General features: G+C 59.1%; 1 protein-coding gene across 4 annotated transcripts in view; it reads left to right on the top strand.

Annotated features, from left to right (window-relative positions):
* The window catches only part of NHEJ1 (non-homologous end joining factor 1), a 54327-nt gene that overhangs the window by 16607 nt on the left and 23351 nt on the right, over positions 1-14369 (top strand). The window contains exon 6 of one of the 4 annotated variants that reach the window (XM_064514803.1): positions 3816-6053. The exons of the other annotated variants lie outside the window; for them this stretch is intronic. Within the exon in view, the coding sequence (XP_064370873.1) occupies positions 3816-3845 (30 nt within the window). The 3' untranslated portion in view covers positions 3846-6053. Of the gene's footprint in view, positions 1-3815; positions 6054-14369 lie in introns of those variants that run through there. 4 annotated transcript variants of the gene reach the window in all.

Raw genomic sequence — 14369 nt, 5'->3', positions numbered from 1 at the left:
CATTAGCCCAGCATCATCTCTGGGCTTGCACGGGTCAGGCCAGGGCTGTCCTGGGCATCCTCTCCGGGGCACAACATGGTCCTGGGATGTGCAGCGGCCATGCGGTCTGAGATGTGGAGCCCATCTGGCATCGGCAGGGATCCTTCCTCTGGGATTGGTGTCTTCCTCATCCATGCCGTGCCATGCTGGGCTGTGCCATGCCATGCTGTGTAATGCCGTGCCATGCAATGCAGATGCAGGCTGGCAGAGGACAGGGGGTTGCAGGCAGGCTGGCAAAAGGGGGCCAGACCTCTTGCGGGAGAGGCCCCAGCCTGCTGTGCATGGGCACTGGCCGCATGGTGCTGCTGAGGAGCCGCTCGAGAGATGATTGATCTCGTGTCAGCGAGCAGTGGTTTGAGCTGGTGCCAGGCCTGAGCTCAAACAGGAGCATTGAAGGGGTAGAGCCCCTTCCCCCTCCGGAAAGTGGTGCAACTGGAGTGCCTTGTGAGGGGCAATCCCTCAGCTGCCGCTCGCCGCCCCCGGCCCCGCTCCCAGATGGGGGTCCTTTGGGCCCCGTGCCTGCCAGCGGCTCCCTCACCCCGGGAAGCATCAGCTCAGCAGGGCCTTTTTTTCCCTTTGAGGAGAGGGGAGAAAAACGGGATGTGAGAGAAGGACAGCAAAGCTCTGCTATAGCGAGGCAGGTCGTGTGGTGCCAGTGGGGCTGCATGCTGCCGTGCCGCGGAACTTGGGGACGGAGCCCTGCAGCGGCTCGGCAGTCTCTTCCCACCAGGTGAAGCTCAGGATGTGGCAGCAGGTCCTCCAAGCAAAGGACCTTTCGGGGAGGAGAACAAGGTGGACTTTGATGGGACTGTGAAGGAACTGCTCTGTGTCAGCGAGGGATGTCGTGGCTTCTCCACCCCCAGCTGATTGGGTCTGGACCGGGGTGCCTTATCCCTCCCAGCGTGGGCGGCCAGGCTGCCTCAAAACGAGCACGGCAGAGGAGCTGTGCTGTTCCCTGGGTTTCTGAGAGCTGCTTCCTCCCTGTCCTTCCTGCCACCTCCCACAGCCCCAGGTAGCCTCTGCCGGTTTGCGCCAACTCATGTAGAGGGTAGGGACCAAGGTGCAGAACAGCTGGGCACAGCTGGGCGGGAGGCAGCACCCTGGGGGATGCTCTGCATCCCAGTGGGGCGCAGCCTGCCCCTCGGGTCCGCGCAGCCCTGGCGCTGCTGCCAGAGCATTCCTGAGGCCACTGCTCCCTCGCCGTTCAAACCTTTGTGCAGTATCTATCTGTGTAAGGAAACAGGGCCATTCATGTATTTCGCTCTCTATTTATACCTCTCCCTTTCCGTATTTAGTGTGTGCACAGGCAGAGGGGGCAGCATATGCCGGGGCGACTGATGTTCTTGGCTCCAGCGCTGGCTGGAATTTCGTCTTGGAATGTATCCTGAACCACTCTGAAAACACGAATAAATCTCTGTGTGTTGTGTGCATGTGTGTACACAAATATATAGACAACTTATAGACCCAGAGCCATATAGGGCAGTTGTGAGCTTTGCTATTTAAAGGTACAAGTAGTTATAGGGCTCCCGGTGAGCCAAACACCTCCGTATCAAAGGGATGCAGGATGTCCTGCTAGAGGCCTAGCACCTTGGGAAATATATGGCCCTTTCCCCTGTCGTCTCCAGGGAGCAGAAATTGCCTGGCTGCCCTCATACCCAGCTAGCCCTGAGCTTTGCTCTGATCCCCCCAGCTCAGTCATGACACGGGGCTGTGTTTTGGAGGTCTCTGCTCCCCCGTTGCCAGTCTTTCTGTGACGATGCCAAAGACTGAGCTCCCGTTCCCCAATAGAGTCTTTTGTGCTTGGTGTGCAGCCGGATGCGTTAGAGCAGGATTTCAGGCTTTCCGGAAACTGGGCAGTCCAGGACTTCTACAAAGTTGGGAGCTGCTTCTTGAGCAGTTTCTGGTGCTTATGGCTGTCTAAGGAGGGTGACGGACTGGGAGAAGGAGAAAATAGATCCTGGGTACCAGATCCCGAGTGGGATGCTCAGCTGGGCTGTGGGGGCAGCTCCTTGGGAAGCGCCGGAGCATGTGGTGCTCATGGCTGTCTAAGGAAGATGATGAGAAGGAGAATATAAGTGTTGGGTACCAGATCCAGGCTGTGAAGGCGTCACCTTGGGAGGCACTGGGGCTGCGGGGTGAGCACAAGCCGGGGGATGCAGCGGGCTGCCCACCTTGGGCTGCCGAGGGGCAGGTTGCCGGCGGCCAGCTCAGTGCGCGGGGCAGGAGCACTCCGGGCCCACCACAGCGCCCGTGCCGCTGCCGGGGAAGGGGCCCGGCCCAGTGCAGCGCTGCCGGACACGGCAGGCGCACCGCTGGCTCTCCCGGCACCCTGGCGGCTAGAGGGCAGGCGCCGTGTTCAGCCCAGCTCGTGGTAACACCAGCTTTTTGTGTTTTGGATGCTGAAAAGCTGATATTTTGGGCTGAAAATGCCCATGTTTGGGCGCTGGCCAAAGGAGATGTGTTTGTGGGTGGGGGAAATTTGAGAAAATTCCTGCTGTGAGCCCTGCACGTGTGTGCGCGCGTGCGGGAGTGCGTATAGGGGAAATACAGTTTTCCTTTTTAAAAAAGCACCACTTATTTTTATACAGAGTTCCAGAAGGGCTGAATGTGGAAACTTGGCCTGTCAGCAGCTGTCACAGGGGAGCAGGTCCCTGCCTGAGTTTGGGGGGAAACCACAGCTGGGTGTTAATGGGACTGTTAATGAATTAATGTTGGCTGCCGTGCGTGGCGGGGGAAGTGTGGCCCAGAGGGGCACGCGCGTGCTGAGCCGCTCTCGGCACACGTGCTCCAGCCTGGGGTACGACTCCAGCTCTCAGCACAGCTGCAGGTTTCCGGAAAGCCCCAGCTCCGGGAGCCACGTGCTTAGGTGTGACTCTCCCTGCCATTTTTCCTTCTCTTTTAAATAAGCTCTCTGGACTGTGGTAAAGAGCTTGGAAATGTGCGCCTGTTGCGAGGGAGAGAATCCCAAACTAGAGAGCGAGCATGCAAGCCGTGCTGATGTATTGATCTTTTTGTTGCGGGGGTCTGCTGCGTGATCTGGAGTGGTTCGGGTTGGTGCCGTCACTTGCTGCTGGGTTTCCTCAGCTGCCTAAACTGACAGGCCACTTGAAATCTTTAAAGCAGTTTAAAGAAAACAACAGGGAAATGAAATCCCCCCAGCTTTATTTATGTGCTGCAAAGCTTGTGCTGCTTGGTCAGTGTGGGAGGGAGCGTCTGCAGCAGCGCTGCCCTCTCAGCACGGCGCTGCCCGTCTGCAGCCCTTCTCGGGGTTATTTCTCTTGCTGAACATCTTCCCCAAAATGCAGAGGTGCGCCCACGTGAATGCAGTGAGCACAGCCTTGTCCTGCTTCAGCGGACCGCTGCAGGCTCAGCAGTGCGTTCACACAGCTTTTACTCTGGCTCGTGGGCGGCAGCTCTCCAGGAGGGGCAGGAGACCGAACTGACACACTCCCCCAGCAGCATGGCAGGGTGCGGTGGAGCTGCAGCACTAGAAATGGGGAGGAAAAATACAGAGAGGGTCTGGGAAAGAGCACCTTACCTGAGGGAGGATCTGAGAGGGGTGAGGCATGTCCTTGATGCATAGACCTGGGGCAGGTGCTGCAGTGCTGGCTGGAAGATGAAGGCTCTGGGCACGAGCCAGGGGGAGCACAGGGTTTACGACTGGGCAGGAGGGGAAGAAGACTGAGCAGACGTGGCTCTGTGTGCACACATGTTGAGCCCTGGAGTAGGAAGGCAAATTCTTCTCCATAGACCTTTCCTGCTGCTTTTGGGTTCAGATGCTGTGGATGAGATCTCAGCCATGGTGAAGCTCGTGGCATCTCCTGGGGTTTCACCCTCCAGGACCAAACAGCTGCCAAGAGCCTGAACCAAGAGGAAGAGGATGGCCATACCATGGAAGGGATGACCATGATGAGGAAGGGAAGACCAAGCCGAGAAAGGGATGACCATGCTCAGGAAGGGAAGACCAAACCAAAGAAGGGATGACCATGGAACTGTAAGGGACTGTGGGGTGGACAGGATTCCCAAGAGAGAGTGTTGTGGGTGAGGGCAGATTTAGGACAAGAGTGGTCTCTGGGGAGCCCTCTGGCCCTGGTGGGAGAAAGGCTGGAAGAGCCTGGCCTTCCTTGGGAGCTCGGCTTGCTCCAAAGGGATGTTGCTCTCACACCCTGGGAAGCAGGCACTCTGCTAGCCGTGGTGTATAGGTGTCTTGAGGTGCCATATAGACAGACCCTCACCTCAGTAAGGAAAGCCCTCTGAGCCTGCCCTGATGGGCTCCACACGACTGACCTCACGGACTAGAAAAGCACCTTCAAAGGAGCCCAAAGCCTGTCTTGGAGGGGCTCTGAGGCTCCTCTGTGCTCAGCCACGGGCTCCCAGGGACCAGCTCAGCTTCTGCTGGGCCCAGAGCCTTTCCAAACCCCATCCCAGACAGACGGATATCCCAAAACCCACTCACCGCAGAATCCGTCCCCAGGGCCCCCACTCTTGGTCCCTCCGGCTGAATGAGGTGGTGTGCGTGTGCCCAGACTGTCCCCTTCTGTGACTGTACAGTACACACGGCTAAATATATGTCTGTGCAGATACAGGAATTCAGAGGGGCCGAGTGATGCTCCCTTTCTATACCTCTTTTCATGGGGAGAGCTAATGAGATTCATGTCATTAAAGGACTGATGTTTTGTGGGATGGGAGCCTTTTAAACGGGATGTGTCCTGGCTTAGTCATGGCAAATATTTACCAAAAAAAAAAAAAAAAAGGAAAAAAAGGGACATACCATATAAAATTAGAGTTCTGAAAATAGTATTTAGAGCAAGTGAGAGAGAGGAACCTAAAACAGAAAATACAGCCCAGTCTGTTCAGGAGTCAGGGGAAAAAGGGAGAAAAAAAAAAAAGCCAGAGATAAAACGAGAGAAACCTCGGCAGTAAAAACAGCATCTTGGTAAATAGACTATTAAAAAAATTCTGACCTGCTTTATGGCTTTCTTGGCTGCCATTCAGCTGTGCTGCCCTGGCCGGCACGGAGGGAAGGTAGCAGGAGCGGGCGTCTGTGTGGATGCTCAGAGCCCCGGGACGCGGCTCCCCCCCCGGAGCAGCCGTGCGGGGCGTTAAATTTAGCCACATAATGATGGCCCTGAGGAGGCAGCCTTTTGTAGCCATGCTGTAATTACTGCCTCGCTTATAAATTTTATTTTTCTTATTATGTTTCCTCCTCCTCCGCCGGGGAAAGGGGTGGGGGGGGTCTCCCACAGCCCCCTCAAACCCGCAGCCCTCGGAGGCTCTCTGGGGAGCCCTGGGCACCGCCGCGGGGACCGAGCAGATCTGCAGGCTGAGGGGCCCGGCTGAGCCCGGCAGCACCTCGTCCTGCTCCCCCGTGTGCATAGGGGCTCCCCTGGGATTTGGGCGTGGGGGAAGCGTGCCCGGGAGGCACTGCAAGAACCCTCCTGCTGCAGGATCCCCGCAGCCCAAAGTGTGGGAGCCGTGGCCTCCCCAGGCTTAGCATCACTCTCCCTGGGTACCAAGGACGGGCTGGCGGATTGGCTTTGCCCGAAGGGCAAAAAGGGGCAGAAGCCTCGCTGCAGCCGGGGCTGCAGCCAGGTCGCGGCACGGCTGGGTGGCGGAGGCCACCCAGGGCCCCGCACGAGGTGCTGGCTCCATCCCTGCTCCGCTGGGGAAATGGGAAAGGCAAAAAGGGCGAAGGCTGGCCCAGGGCGCCCCCCCGCCTCCCTCCCGCCTGCACGGGACGGTGCTCTCGGAGCCGGTGCAAGTGGGGGACAGTTCGAGGCAGGGCAAGAACGTGCCAGAAAAGGTCTTGTTCGCCTCTTGTTTTCCCAAAACAAAGGAAGCGGCCTTGCATTGCTGGAAGTCGCGTGCTCGGGCTGTGCTGGCTTGTTATCATCCGATAACCCGGCGACCCAGGGGCTGCCCTCCTGCTCACCCGGTGGACCGCGCTCCGGGATGCGAACAGCTTCCGCATTTGCTGCCCCTTGCAGAGATCCGCTTTCCGCCGGGGCCGGGCTGGGGGGCTGCCGGGGCGTGGAGGCGCAGCCCACTCCCTTGCCGCTCACCCCCTGGGGACACCGGGGGATACCTGGCCTGGGGCTGCGGCATTGCGACCTGGCACGAGCAGTGCAGCGGCGGCAGGTGGCTGGGGCATGGGCATCCCCTGGGGGTGGTTTGGGCGCCCTGTCCTGCCTCGGTTTGCAGCTTCCCAGCGTGCCCGCTTCCCGCACCGAAGTGCCCAGGGGCCGTCCCCGCTGGCCAGGTATCCCGGTGAGGATGTGGGTAGCAGAACTGGCTCCATCCTGGTGCCCTGTGGTGCATCGCCATGCAGGGCTGGCTCAGCCCGCAGCGATGGTGCAGCAGTGCCATGGCCCCAGGGGGACTTTGGTGGGACTGATGTCGGGGGGGGGGACATCTATGCACGCTAATGGGGAGGTCTGGGAAGGACGAGCATCCTTGGTGGAGGACGCACGGGGCTGCGGCAGTGCCACAGAGCCGTGCCCCTGCGCCACGCTGCACCGGCCCCGCTGAGCAGCGGGGATGACCCCAGGCAACCTCCACCTGGCCACTCGCTCGGGGCGGGTGGAACAATGCTATATCAGCTGCTTTGAAGCCACCCGGCCCTCAGCCCTACGGCTGTGCTCGCCGCCATCCCTGCCTCACCTCTGCGGGCATGGGCCAGCGGGAGGCTGCTGGGTTTCTCCCAGGAGAAACCCAGGGGCCAGCAGCCAGCGCTGGGGTGCCGGGCGCTGAGCACAGAGGCGGCGGAGTGAGCCCCTGCTGCGGCTCGGGGGCAGGCAGCGACGCGCGCGGGACAAAGCGCCCTTTCAGCCCCGATACTTGGAAAGCCGCGTGCATGTGCCGTGGTGTGTGCCCGCAGCCCCAGCGAGCGCGGAGAGCCGGCTGTGTCCATCTCCGCCACGCACGGGGACATCCCGTGCCTGGAGTGTGTGTGCATGCGTGAGTGTGCAGGAGGCTCACGCGTTTCCCTCACCATGTCTTTCGGTACGTCATGCCTGTGTCTTACTCACCCGTGTGTTTTTCTTTCCTTGTTCTTGGGTCTTCCCCCCACCCCCGCGGTGGATCTATAATTCTTAGGGCTTTTAATTTTTTTTTCTTGCTCTCTTTTTTTTTTAATCTCCAGTTTGGGGAGTTGCTGGCTCCTTTGGAAAATAAGCTGTATTTTTAGTGCTTGTCTGCGAGGCTGCCGATCCCGCCTGCCCCTGCTCATCACTTACTCACTATTTGTTTAAGCTTTTATTTTCCTCCGCTGCTGCAGCCCTTCGCCCTGATCTGGCGCGGGGGCAGCCAGCAGCGTGCTAGAGCTAGCGGCCCGGCGGGAGTGCACCGGAGTTGTAAATGAGCAAAAGGCAGTCCCAATCTGGCCTTTATTGAGGTCTAGGCTTGTGTCGCACTGCAGCAGCCTGCCCTGTAATCAGCCAGCCACCAGAGCTGGCCAGCCTTGTAATAAAGCAGCTCTATATTTATTTGTGCTGTTTATACCCTGCTCTGTAATAAGTTGGGAGCCTCCCCCCCCCTTTTACTTTAGGAAGCTTCTCCGGGTCTGTGGAGGGATCTGCCACCCGCCGGAGTGGTGGATGCGCCGAGCCCCATGTCCTTTCCCCACCGGGCACTCAGAGCAGCTGTGGGCACATCTGGGCACGCGGCGCACGGCGAAGCCCTGGCTGGTGGCCCTGCCTCCACATTGCGCTCTCCACCCTGGCTCTGCCGGTGCCCTGACGGCCCCCTGTGTCTCCCCTGTCCCCACCATCCCAGCAGCTGGCTCTGCCAGCCCCCCAGCCTTCCCCTCGCTATTTCAACCTTGGGTCTTTTTAAAATCCGTTCATTAAAGGGAGCTCAGTTGCCCTTTCCCGGCGAGGCTCCGGGGCTGGAACACTGACAGCCTGTTCACCCGGGTGTCTGTAATTAAACTCAATCTCTGGGTGAATACAACAATGTGACTGCACAGAATAATTCCTGGAGATCCTGACGCCGAGGAGGAGTGTGGCCTCTGAGCAGCCCATTCACGCCTGGAATTCTATAAATACTTTACTATGTGGCACTAAGAAAACTTCAAGCCCTTCTTTTTTTCTTTTTTTTTTTTTAATTAGTGCTACATAATATAGTAATTGTGCGACTAGAAGGTTCCTCCTGTGCCTGGCCCGGGTTCCCGGGCCTGGGTGTGACCCCGCGCTGCACCGGCTGAGCGCGGCAGCCTGCCGGCGGGTCCAGCAGCCTCCGCCAGGCTCCGGCCGGCCCCAGCTACAAGACTGGGCCTGGCTCTGGGGCTGCGGAGCTGCCGGAGGGGCCGCAGGTGGCTCGGGGCACCTTCCCTGGGGTGCACCCTTGTGCTTAATACGGGGATGGTCCGCCGTGCCAGAGGGCTGGGGCATCCCATGCGGGGCGCTTGCCTGGGTGCAGGCGACAGCTGCCTCCTGCAGCAGGCTCTGGGCTGCTGTGCCCAGCTGTGCCCTCCTCTGCAGGGAGGAGGGTCCTTGGAGCCGTGCCTGCTGCGAGGGACAGGCTGCGGGCAGAGCGAGGGGAGCGTCCCCAAATCCCCCTGTGGCCTTTGAGGTGGCTGTTCCCCAAAAGCCTCTGTCCTGGGAGCTCCTTGGGCCGGGATCCTCGGGAAGCCTCAGGACAGCCGGTGCTGGCAGAGACCAATCCCCAGCTCCCACCCTGCCTGGGACACAGCCTGCAGCCAGGGCAGGGGAGGGGGCGCCTGTCCCAGCCGCGGTCACGGCCTGCCTGCCGTCCCCTGCCGTCCGCTGCCTCCCTGGGGTCCTGCCGGCTCTGCCCTCACCTGGTGCCTGCCCACGGCGCGGCCAGACGGATGCTTCAGCCCCCCAGCAGGATCTGCTCTCTGGCTCACGTGAACTCCATCAAAGGCACTCATTAAAGTGTTATGGCCTGTACAGACCTCGCCAGCTTAGGCTGCCCCTTGCCTGGAGGGGCTGGAGCCCGTTAGTGCAATTTTCCCCAGCAGCGGGTTGTGCCAGGCCCATGCACCCCCCTGCTCCCACATCCGGCAGCACCGGGCTGGCTCGCAGGGCGCCGCGGCCTCATTCGCCCAGGCGCGGGGCAGGTGCCATGGTCACACAGCATTCGCCTCCCTGACCTGCCGGCTCCAGCTCTTTGCGTTTTGGGACCTCAGCATTGCAGAGATGGCAGGCTCATGGCCTGCTCACGCAGGCTGCTGCAGGGCTGAGGGGCTTAGCTGGGGGAGGAGCACGCGACCCTGGCCGTGCCGGCTGGGGCACACCTGGCACAGTCCCGGCAGCAGGCAGCCAGGGTTGAATGAGGATATTGCTGCATTTGCGGGGCCAAGAGTAATATTAGATCTTTGCGCCGCGTTGATGTTCCTGAAAGCCGCAATGTGCGTTAATATTCATGAGCCCCCCAGGCCTCATCTATATTCATGCCTTTTCCCTAGACTGCGTGGCCCCGGTGTATTTTTCACCTGCTTGGCAGCTTGGTGCCCAGGGAAGGCAGCTCCGTGCAGAGCCGGAGCCCCGGCACGGAGATGCCAACCCACCGCTGCCAAGGGCTGAGCACACAGTGCTGAGAGCAAGGGCTCGGGGGCTGGTGCAGGCTGAGCCGCGGGGCGCCCCTGCCACGGCGATGTGGGGTTACCCTGGGCACCAGCTCTCCCTTTTCATGGCTGTCCAGTCGAGCTTGGAGCTGGGCAGACCCACCGGGAGCACCTGGGAAGGGGGAGCTCCTGTGTCCCCGCTCTCCCCCTGTCCCCAAAAGTTGCCCTCTGCCTCTGGAGGCCCTTGGCACGGTCTGAGCCTGGTGACACAGAGCAGAGTTATAGGCTGTGCTGGGAGGGTCACAGGTACATCCATCCCCTGTAGTGCTCCTGTCTGGTCCCCTCCATGCCTATCCCTCTCTCCAGCCCTTCCTGACAGATTCCAGTGATGATGTTTTCCCCTTCCTTGCATGGCCACATAACTACGGTGCTTCACTAATTTATTTTGTGGGGCACCCCAAACTCGCTCTCAGCCCTCCAAGCACTAGGAGCTTGGAACCCAAAGGAGACAGGCTGAAGGCATTTGCAACCTCATCACTGCCACACTGCTGAAAAATGGGTGCCCTGGGTGTCAGAGAGCTCTGGGGAGATGACTGAGGCTCTCCCAGAAATCAGACCTGCAACTCCTTGGGAGGACAGCACTCTAGCTCTGTGTCCCTGTGCCAGGGTGATGTAAACTGCTCCTGCACCCCAGAAGCATCAAATATTTCACTCCACATGTCCTGTGCTCTAACCCTAACCCTAACCCTAATAACTGCTGGGCCCCGAACCAGAGCCCACCAGCCGCACTGGTGGCCCTAACAAGAAGTTGCTCTGGCAGCAGTCTTGGTGCAGCCCCACATTTCCTCTGGAATGGCCTTTGCAGCCCCATGGGGGGCTCTACATGGGGCTCTGCACTTTCTCTCTCTCCTAACCCTAACCCTAAGCCTAACCGTAACCCTAACCCTAACCCTAATGTCAGCTGGGCCCCGAACCAGAGCCCACCAGAACCATTGCTGGCCCTAACAAAAAAGGAGTTGCGCTGGCAGCAGTCTTGGTGCAGCCCCACATTTCCTCTGGCATGGCCTTTGCAGCCCCACTCCACAGGGGGCTCTACGCTTTCTCTCTCTCCTAACCCTAACCCTAACCCTAAGCCTAACCCTAACCCTAATGTCAGCTGGGCCCCGAACCAGAGCCCACCAGCCCCAGTGGTGGCCCTAACAAGAAGTGGCCCTGGCAGCAGTTTTGGTGCAGCCCCACATTTCCTCTGGCATGGCCTTTGCAGCCCCATTCCACATGGGGCTCTATGCTTTCTCTCTATCCTAACTGTAACCCTAGCCCTCACCCTAACCCTAATGTCAGCTGGGCTCAGAACAAGAGCCCACCAGCCCCAGTGGTGGCCCTAACAAGAAGTGGCCCTGTCAGCAGCCTTGGTGCAGCCCCACATTTCCTCTGGCATGGCCTTTGCAGCCCCACTCCACATGGGGCTCTATGCTTTCTCTCTCTCCTAACCCTAACCCTAACTGTAACCCTGACCTGTCCTCAGTATCACGCACCTTAAAGGGGTTGGGGAGAGGAGCGAGAGCAGAGTGGCAGCATGCTCCCTGTCCTCAGCCATGCTTGGCCTGGTTCCCAGCGCTGGCCCATCTGGGTACCGTTGCTGTCTCTGTGGTTGTGGATCTGGGGACACGCCACGCATTGGTGTGTGACAGGGACGCGGCAGATGGCGCCCTGCCTCCGGTTAGCAGCCTGCTGCTGGTCCGCAGCTGCCGGCTGCATGAGGCTGCGGCTCCAGCATTGCATCTCTGCAGCCTGGCTTTGCGTCTCTGCAGCCCCAGCATTGTATCGCTGCACCTCTGGCTTTGCATTTCTACTTGTCCCCAGCTGCAGCCCCCAGGGCAGGGATGCTCCTGGGCAGCAGGGCAGATAGCAGCATCATGCCTTGAGAAGGCACATCGCCCCAGTTAGCAGCGCAGTGGGGAGAGCCCTTCCCCACGTGGCGGCTGCCACACAGCAGGGATGCAGGGTGGTGGGGCCAGGGAGCTTTCCCCATTGCTGCAGCATCTGCCCCACACTGGGGCAACCAGCACCCTGCCTGCTCCCTGCCGGCTGCAGGTTTGGAGCAGGTGCAAGTCTGAGGCTCACGCTGATTCCTGTCCTGGCTTTCCCTGCTGCACAAGGGCTCGAATGGTGCCCAGGTGCCTTTATGCTCACTGCTCTTATAGGAAGTGGTCAGGGCAGACAAATGGGATTAGTCCCCCAATTTGGGGGTTCTGGGCTTGTCCTCTGCTTTAGGAAAGCTAAAAGGAGTGGAAAGATTTCAGCAGGAGCAGTAGAGGGCTGGATGTGAGCAGTCCACCTCCCTGGCCTTTGCTGGTGCCAGGGAAGAGGGACACAGACAACTGGGTGCCACCTGGCACGGGGCAGGGAACGAACAGCTTCAGTGGTGACAGCACAGTGCCATGGCTCAACTCTTCTCTCATGGTTTATTGCTTACTCCAGACAAACACCCTCTGTTTGCCCATTTATTTGTAATTTGGCAGCAGAATCTGATGATATTTGGTGTTTTCATAAAACCTCAGCTCTGGAAGTCATGGGATTGTAGAGGAAGGCAAATCTGCTGGGTAGAGTTGGAGGGTCTTATCTGGTCCGTGATAGATTTCTACAATGGGATGCTGATGACAGCAAGGCTCTGCTCGCTGCTCAGCATGTCCCTTTGCCTTGCGTCCCTGCATTCCAACTCCTGCGGAGGAGGAGCTGAAAACCAGGAGGCAAATAAAGAGACCCCAAAAGCTCCTTGTGTTGTGGGCCCATCTTATGAGCTCTGCATGTTTGGGGTTGCACATGTGCTTTGCATTTTGCAAATGCCCTTGGAGTAAAAATAGAAGTCGTTTGCTCTGATTGATGCCATGCCATCTTCTCGTGCTGGAACTCACCCTTTGGGAAGGGGCATCTCTGAAGCAGCATACGGGTTGCCCCATCTCTGGGGCTGCTGTTGGGCTGAGGGCTGCCCTTCCATGCTGTGCTGGGTCCTGGCAGTTCTCCAAGTGTTCATGCTCTCTGGAAGAGACCTGCTAACCTTCATGCTGGGAAGTTTCCCATGGGGACCCAGTGTGAGGATGTGGCAGGGTCTGTAGAGCAGGACCTCTGGCGTTGTGCAGCTCAAAAGCAGTTGGCTCTGGCCCGCCGGGTCTCCCTTTTGCAACCAGGACCAGCAGTTATTTACCCGCTGCTCCTGCACCTCTCTTCAGTTCTCTGATCCCTCAGAGGACTCGTAGGCTCCCAGTGGCTCTCAAGCATTGGTAACGCAGTGGGCTGCTGCTTGTCCAGGGTATTTGTGTGGTCCCCTCACTGTGGAGCATGTGATGCTCTGGTTTACCCATGCATGAGGTATCATCTCTGGGGTCATTTCCCTCGCTATAAGCCCCAGCTTTGCCAACTGCATGTTGGGCTTGCTCCAGGGGACGGCTGCAGTTATTACTGTGTGCACGGGGCCTGGAGGGCAGACGATGTGTCTGTGTGCGGAGCAGCCCAGAAAGCTGCTGAGGAGGCAGCATGCCTTGAGGCTGCCTCCCGTGGGGCTCCTCAAAGCCACCCGCTGTGTGTGGCACGTGGGTCGCACGTTCCTTGGCTTGTGCAAAGCCGGCACTTGAGACAAGGTGTAAAGTGGTCCCCTGGTATTTCCAGGCATTGCAGGGCTTTTCTTCAGGTCTGGCTGATGCATGCGCCCAAGTCACATAATGCTGCAGTTTGTGCTGGCATCGGGCATCTTCTGTGTTTATCCCTCCTTCTTTGCTGCCAGCCCTGCAGCTCCCGGGGGAAGGGCTATGCACCTTGCATGGTTTTGGTGGATGCTGATCAGCCCCAAAGATGCTGAGGCAGTATCCCTGCGGGGCAGACGCTAGCCTGGCTGCCCGTGCCCCCATTTCACCTCTGGCTCCCTGTTCACGGCCTCTGTCCCCATGTTCCCCTTGAGTCCCACATCTCTTTCCCATAGTGTTTTGGCCCCCAAATCTTTGAAACTGCTCTGCTCCTGCCCATTCTCCCCACGTGCATCTCCCCTCTCCAGCCTCCTGCTGATCATTTTGACAGCTGCTTTGAGCTGTTGGGTACTTCCAGGGTCTCAGAGAGACTTTCAGGGTCTCATGAGAGACCCCCCCAGCCCCTCACAGGAGTCTGTCCCCATGCTGCCCCACAGGGAGGGCTGAGTGTTGCATTGTCCCTCTGTCCCGATGGCTTTCCTTAATGTGGTGCATGCAGATCGCTGCCAGACCCGTGCAGCCGCAGAGTCCCGCTCCAGCCAGAGACACGGCGCCCTTCCCCTGGCTCCTGGCCGTGCCGGCCTGTCTGCGTGGCTCCGGGAGCCGCTGCCTTCGGTGCCTTTCACTTGTGTGTGTTTACAGCTCGGAGGGGAGCCGTCCTGCCCCAATTCCCTGCTTGCTCCTAATTTCATAGTTCTCTCCATATATCCATATATATCCATACAGCATTTGATACAGGTTTTATGGGCATTTCCATACATTTTACAGACACAGCCATTACAGAGCCAGGTTTCACCCGAGAAACCTCAGGGGAGCTGAGCACTGAATCGCCTTAGTCTTGGCCCCAGAACAAGGCTCTCTTCTCTCCCTCACTGGGGCTGCCACTATCAGTGCCGCAGAGCTCTTGGGGGCAGCGGGGGGCTGGCAGGGGCCTGCCCCCAGAGCTGCGATGCTGCCCGCAGCCTCATCTGCCCTGTTCCTCGCACCCTGAGGGCTGCCGGCCTGAGCGTTGTGCTGGCTCCATGGATGCAAAATCTCAGTGAGGGTGCGTAAGGGTGATG

This window comes from Dromaius novaehollandiae, chromosome 7, assembly GCF_036370855.1.
Source record: "Dromaius novaehollandiae isolate bDroNov1 chromosome 7, bDroNov1.hap1, whole genome shotgun sequence".
Taxonomy (NCBI): domain Eukaryota; kingdom Metazoa; phylum Chordata; class Aves; order Casuariiformes; family Dromaiidae; genus Dromaius; species Dromaius novaehollandiae.
The sequence above is the reverse complement of the archived record's forward strand: the minus strand, read 5'-3'. Positions and strand labels throughout refer to the sequence as shown.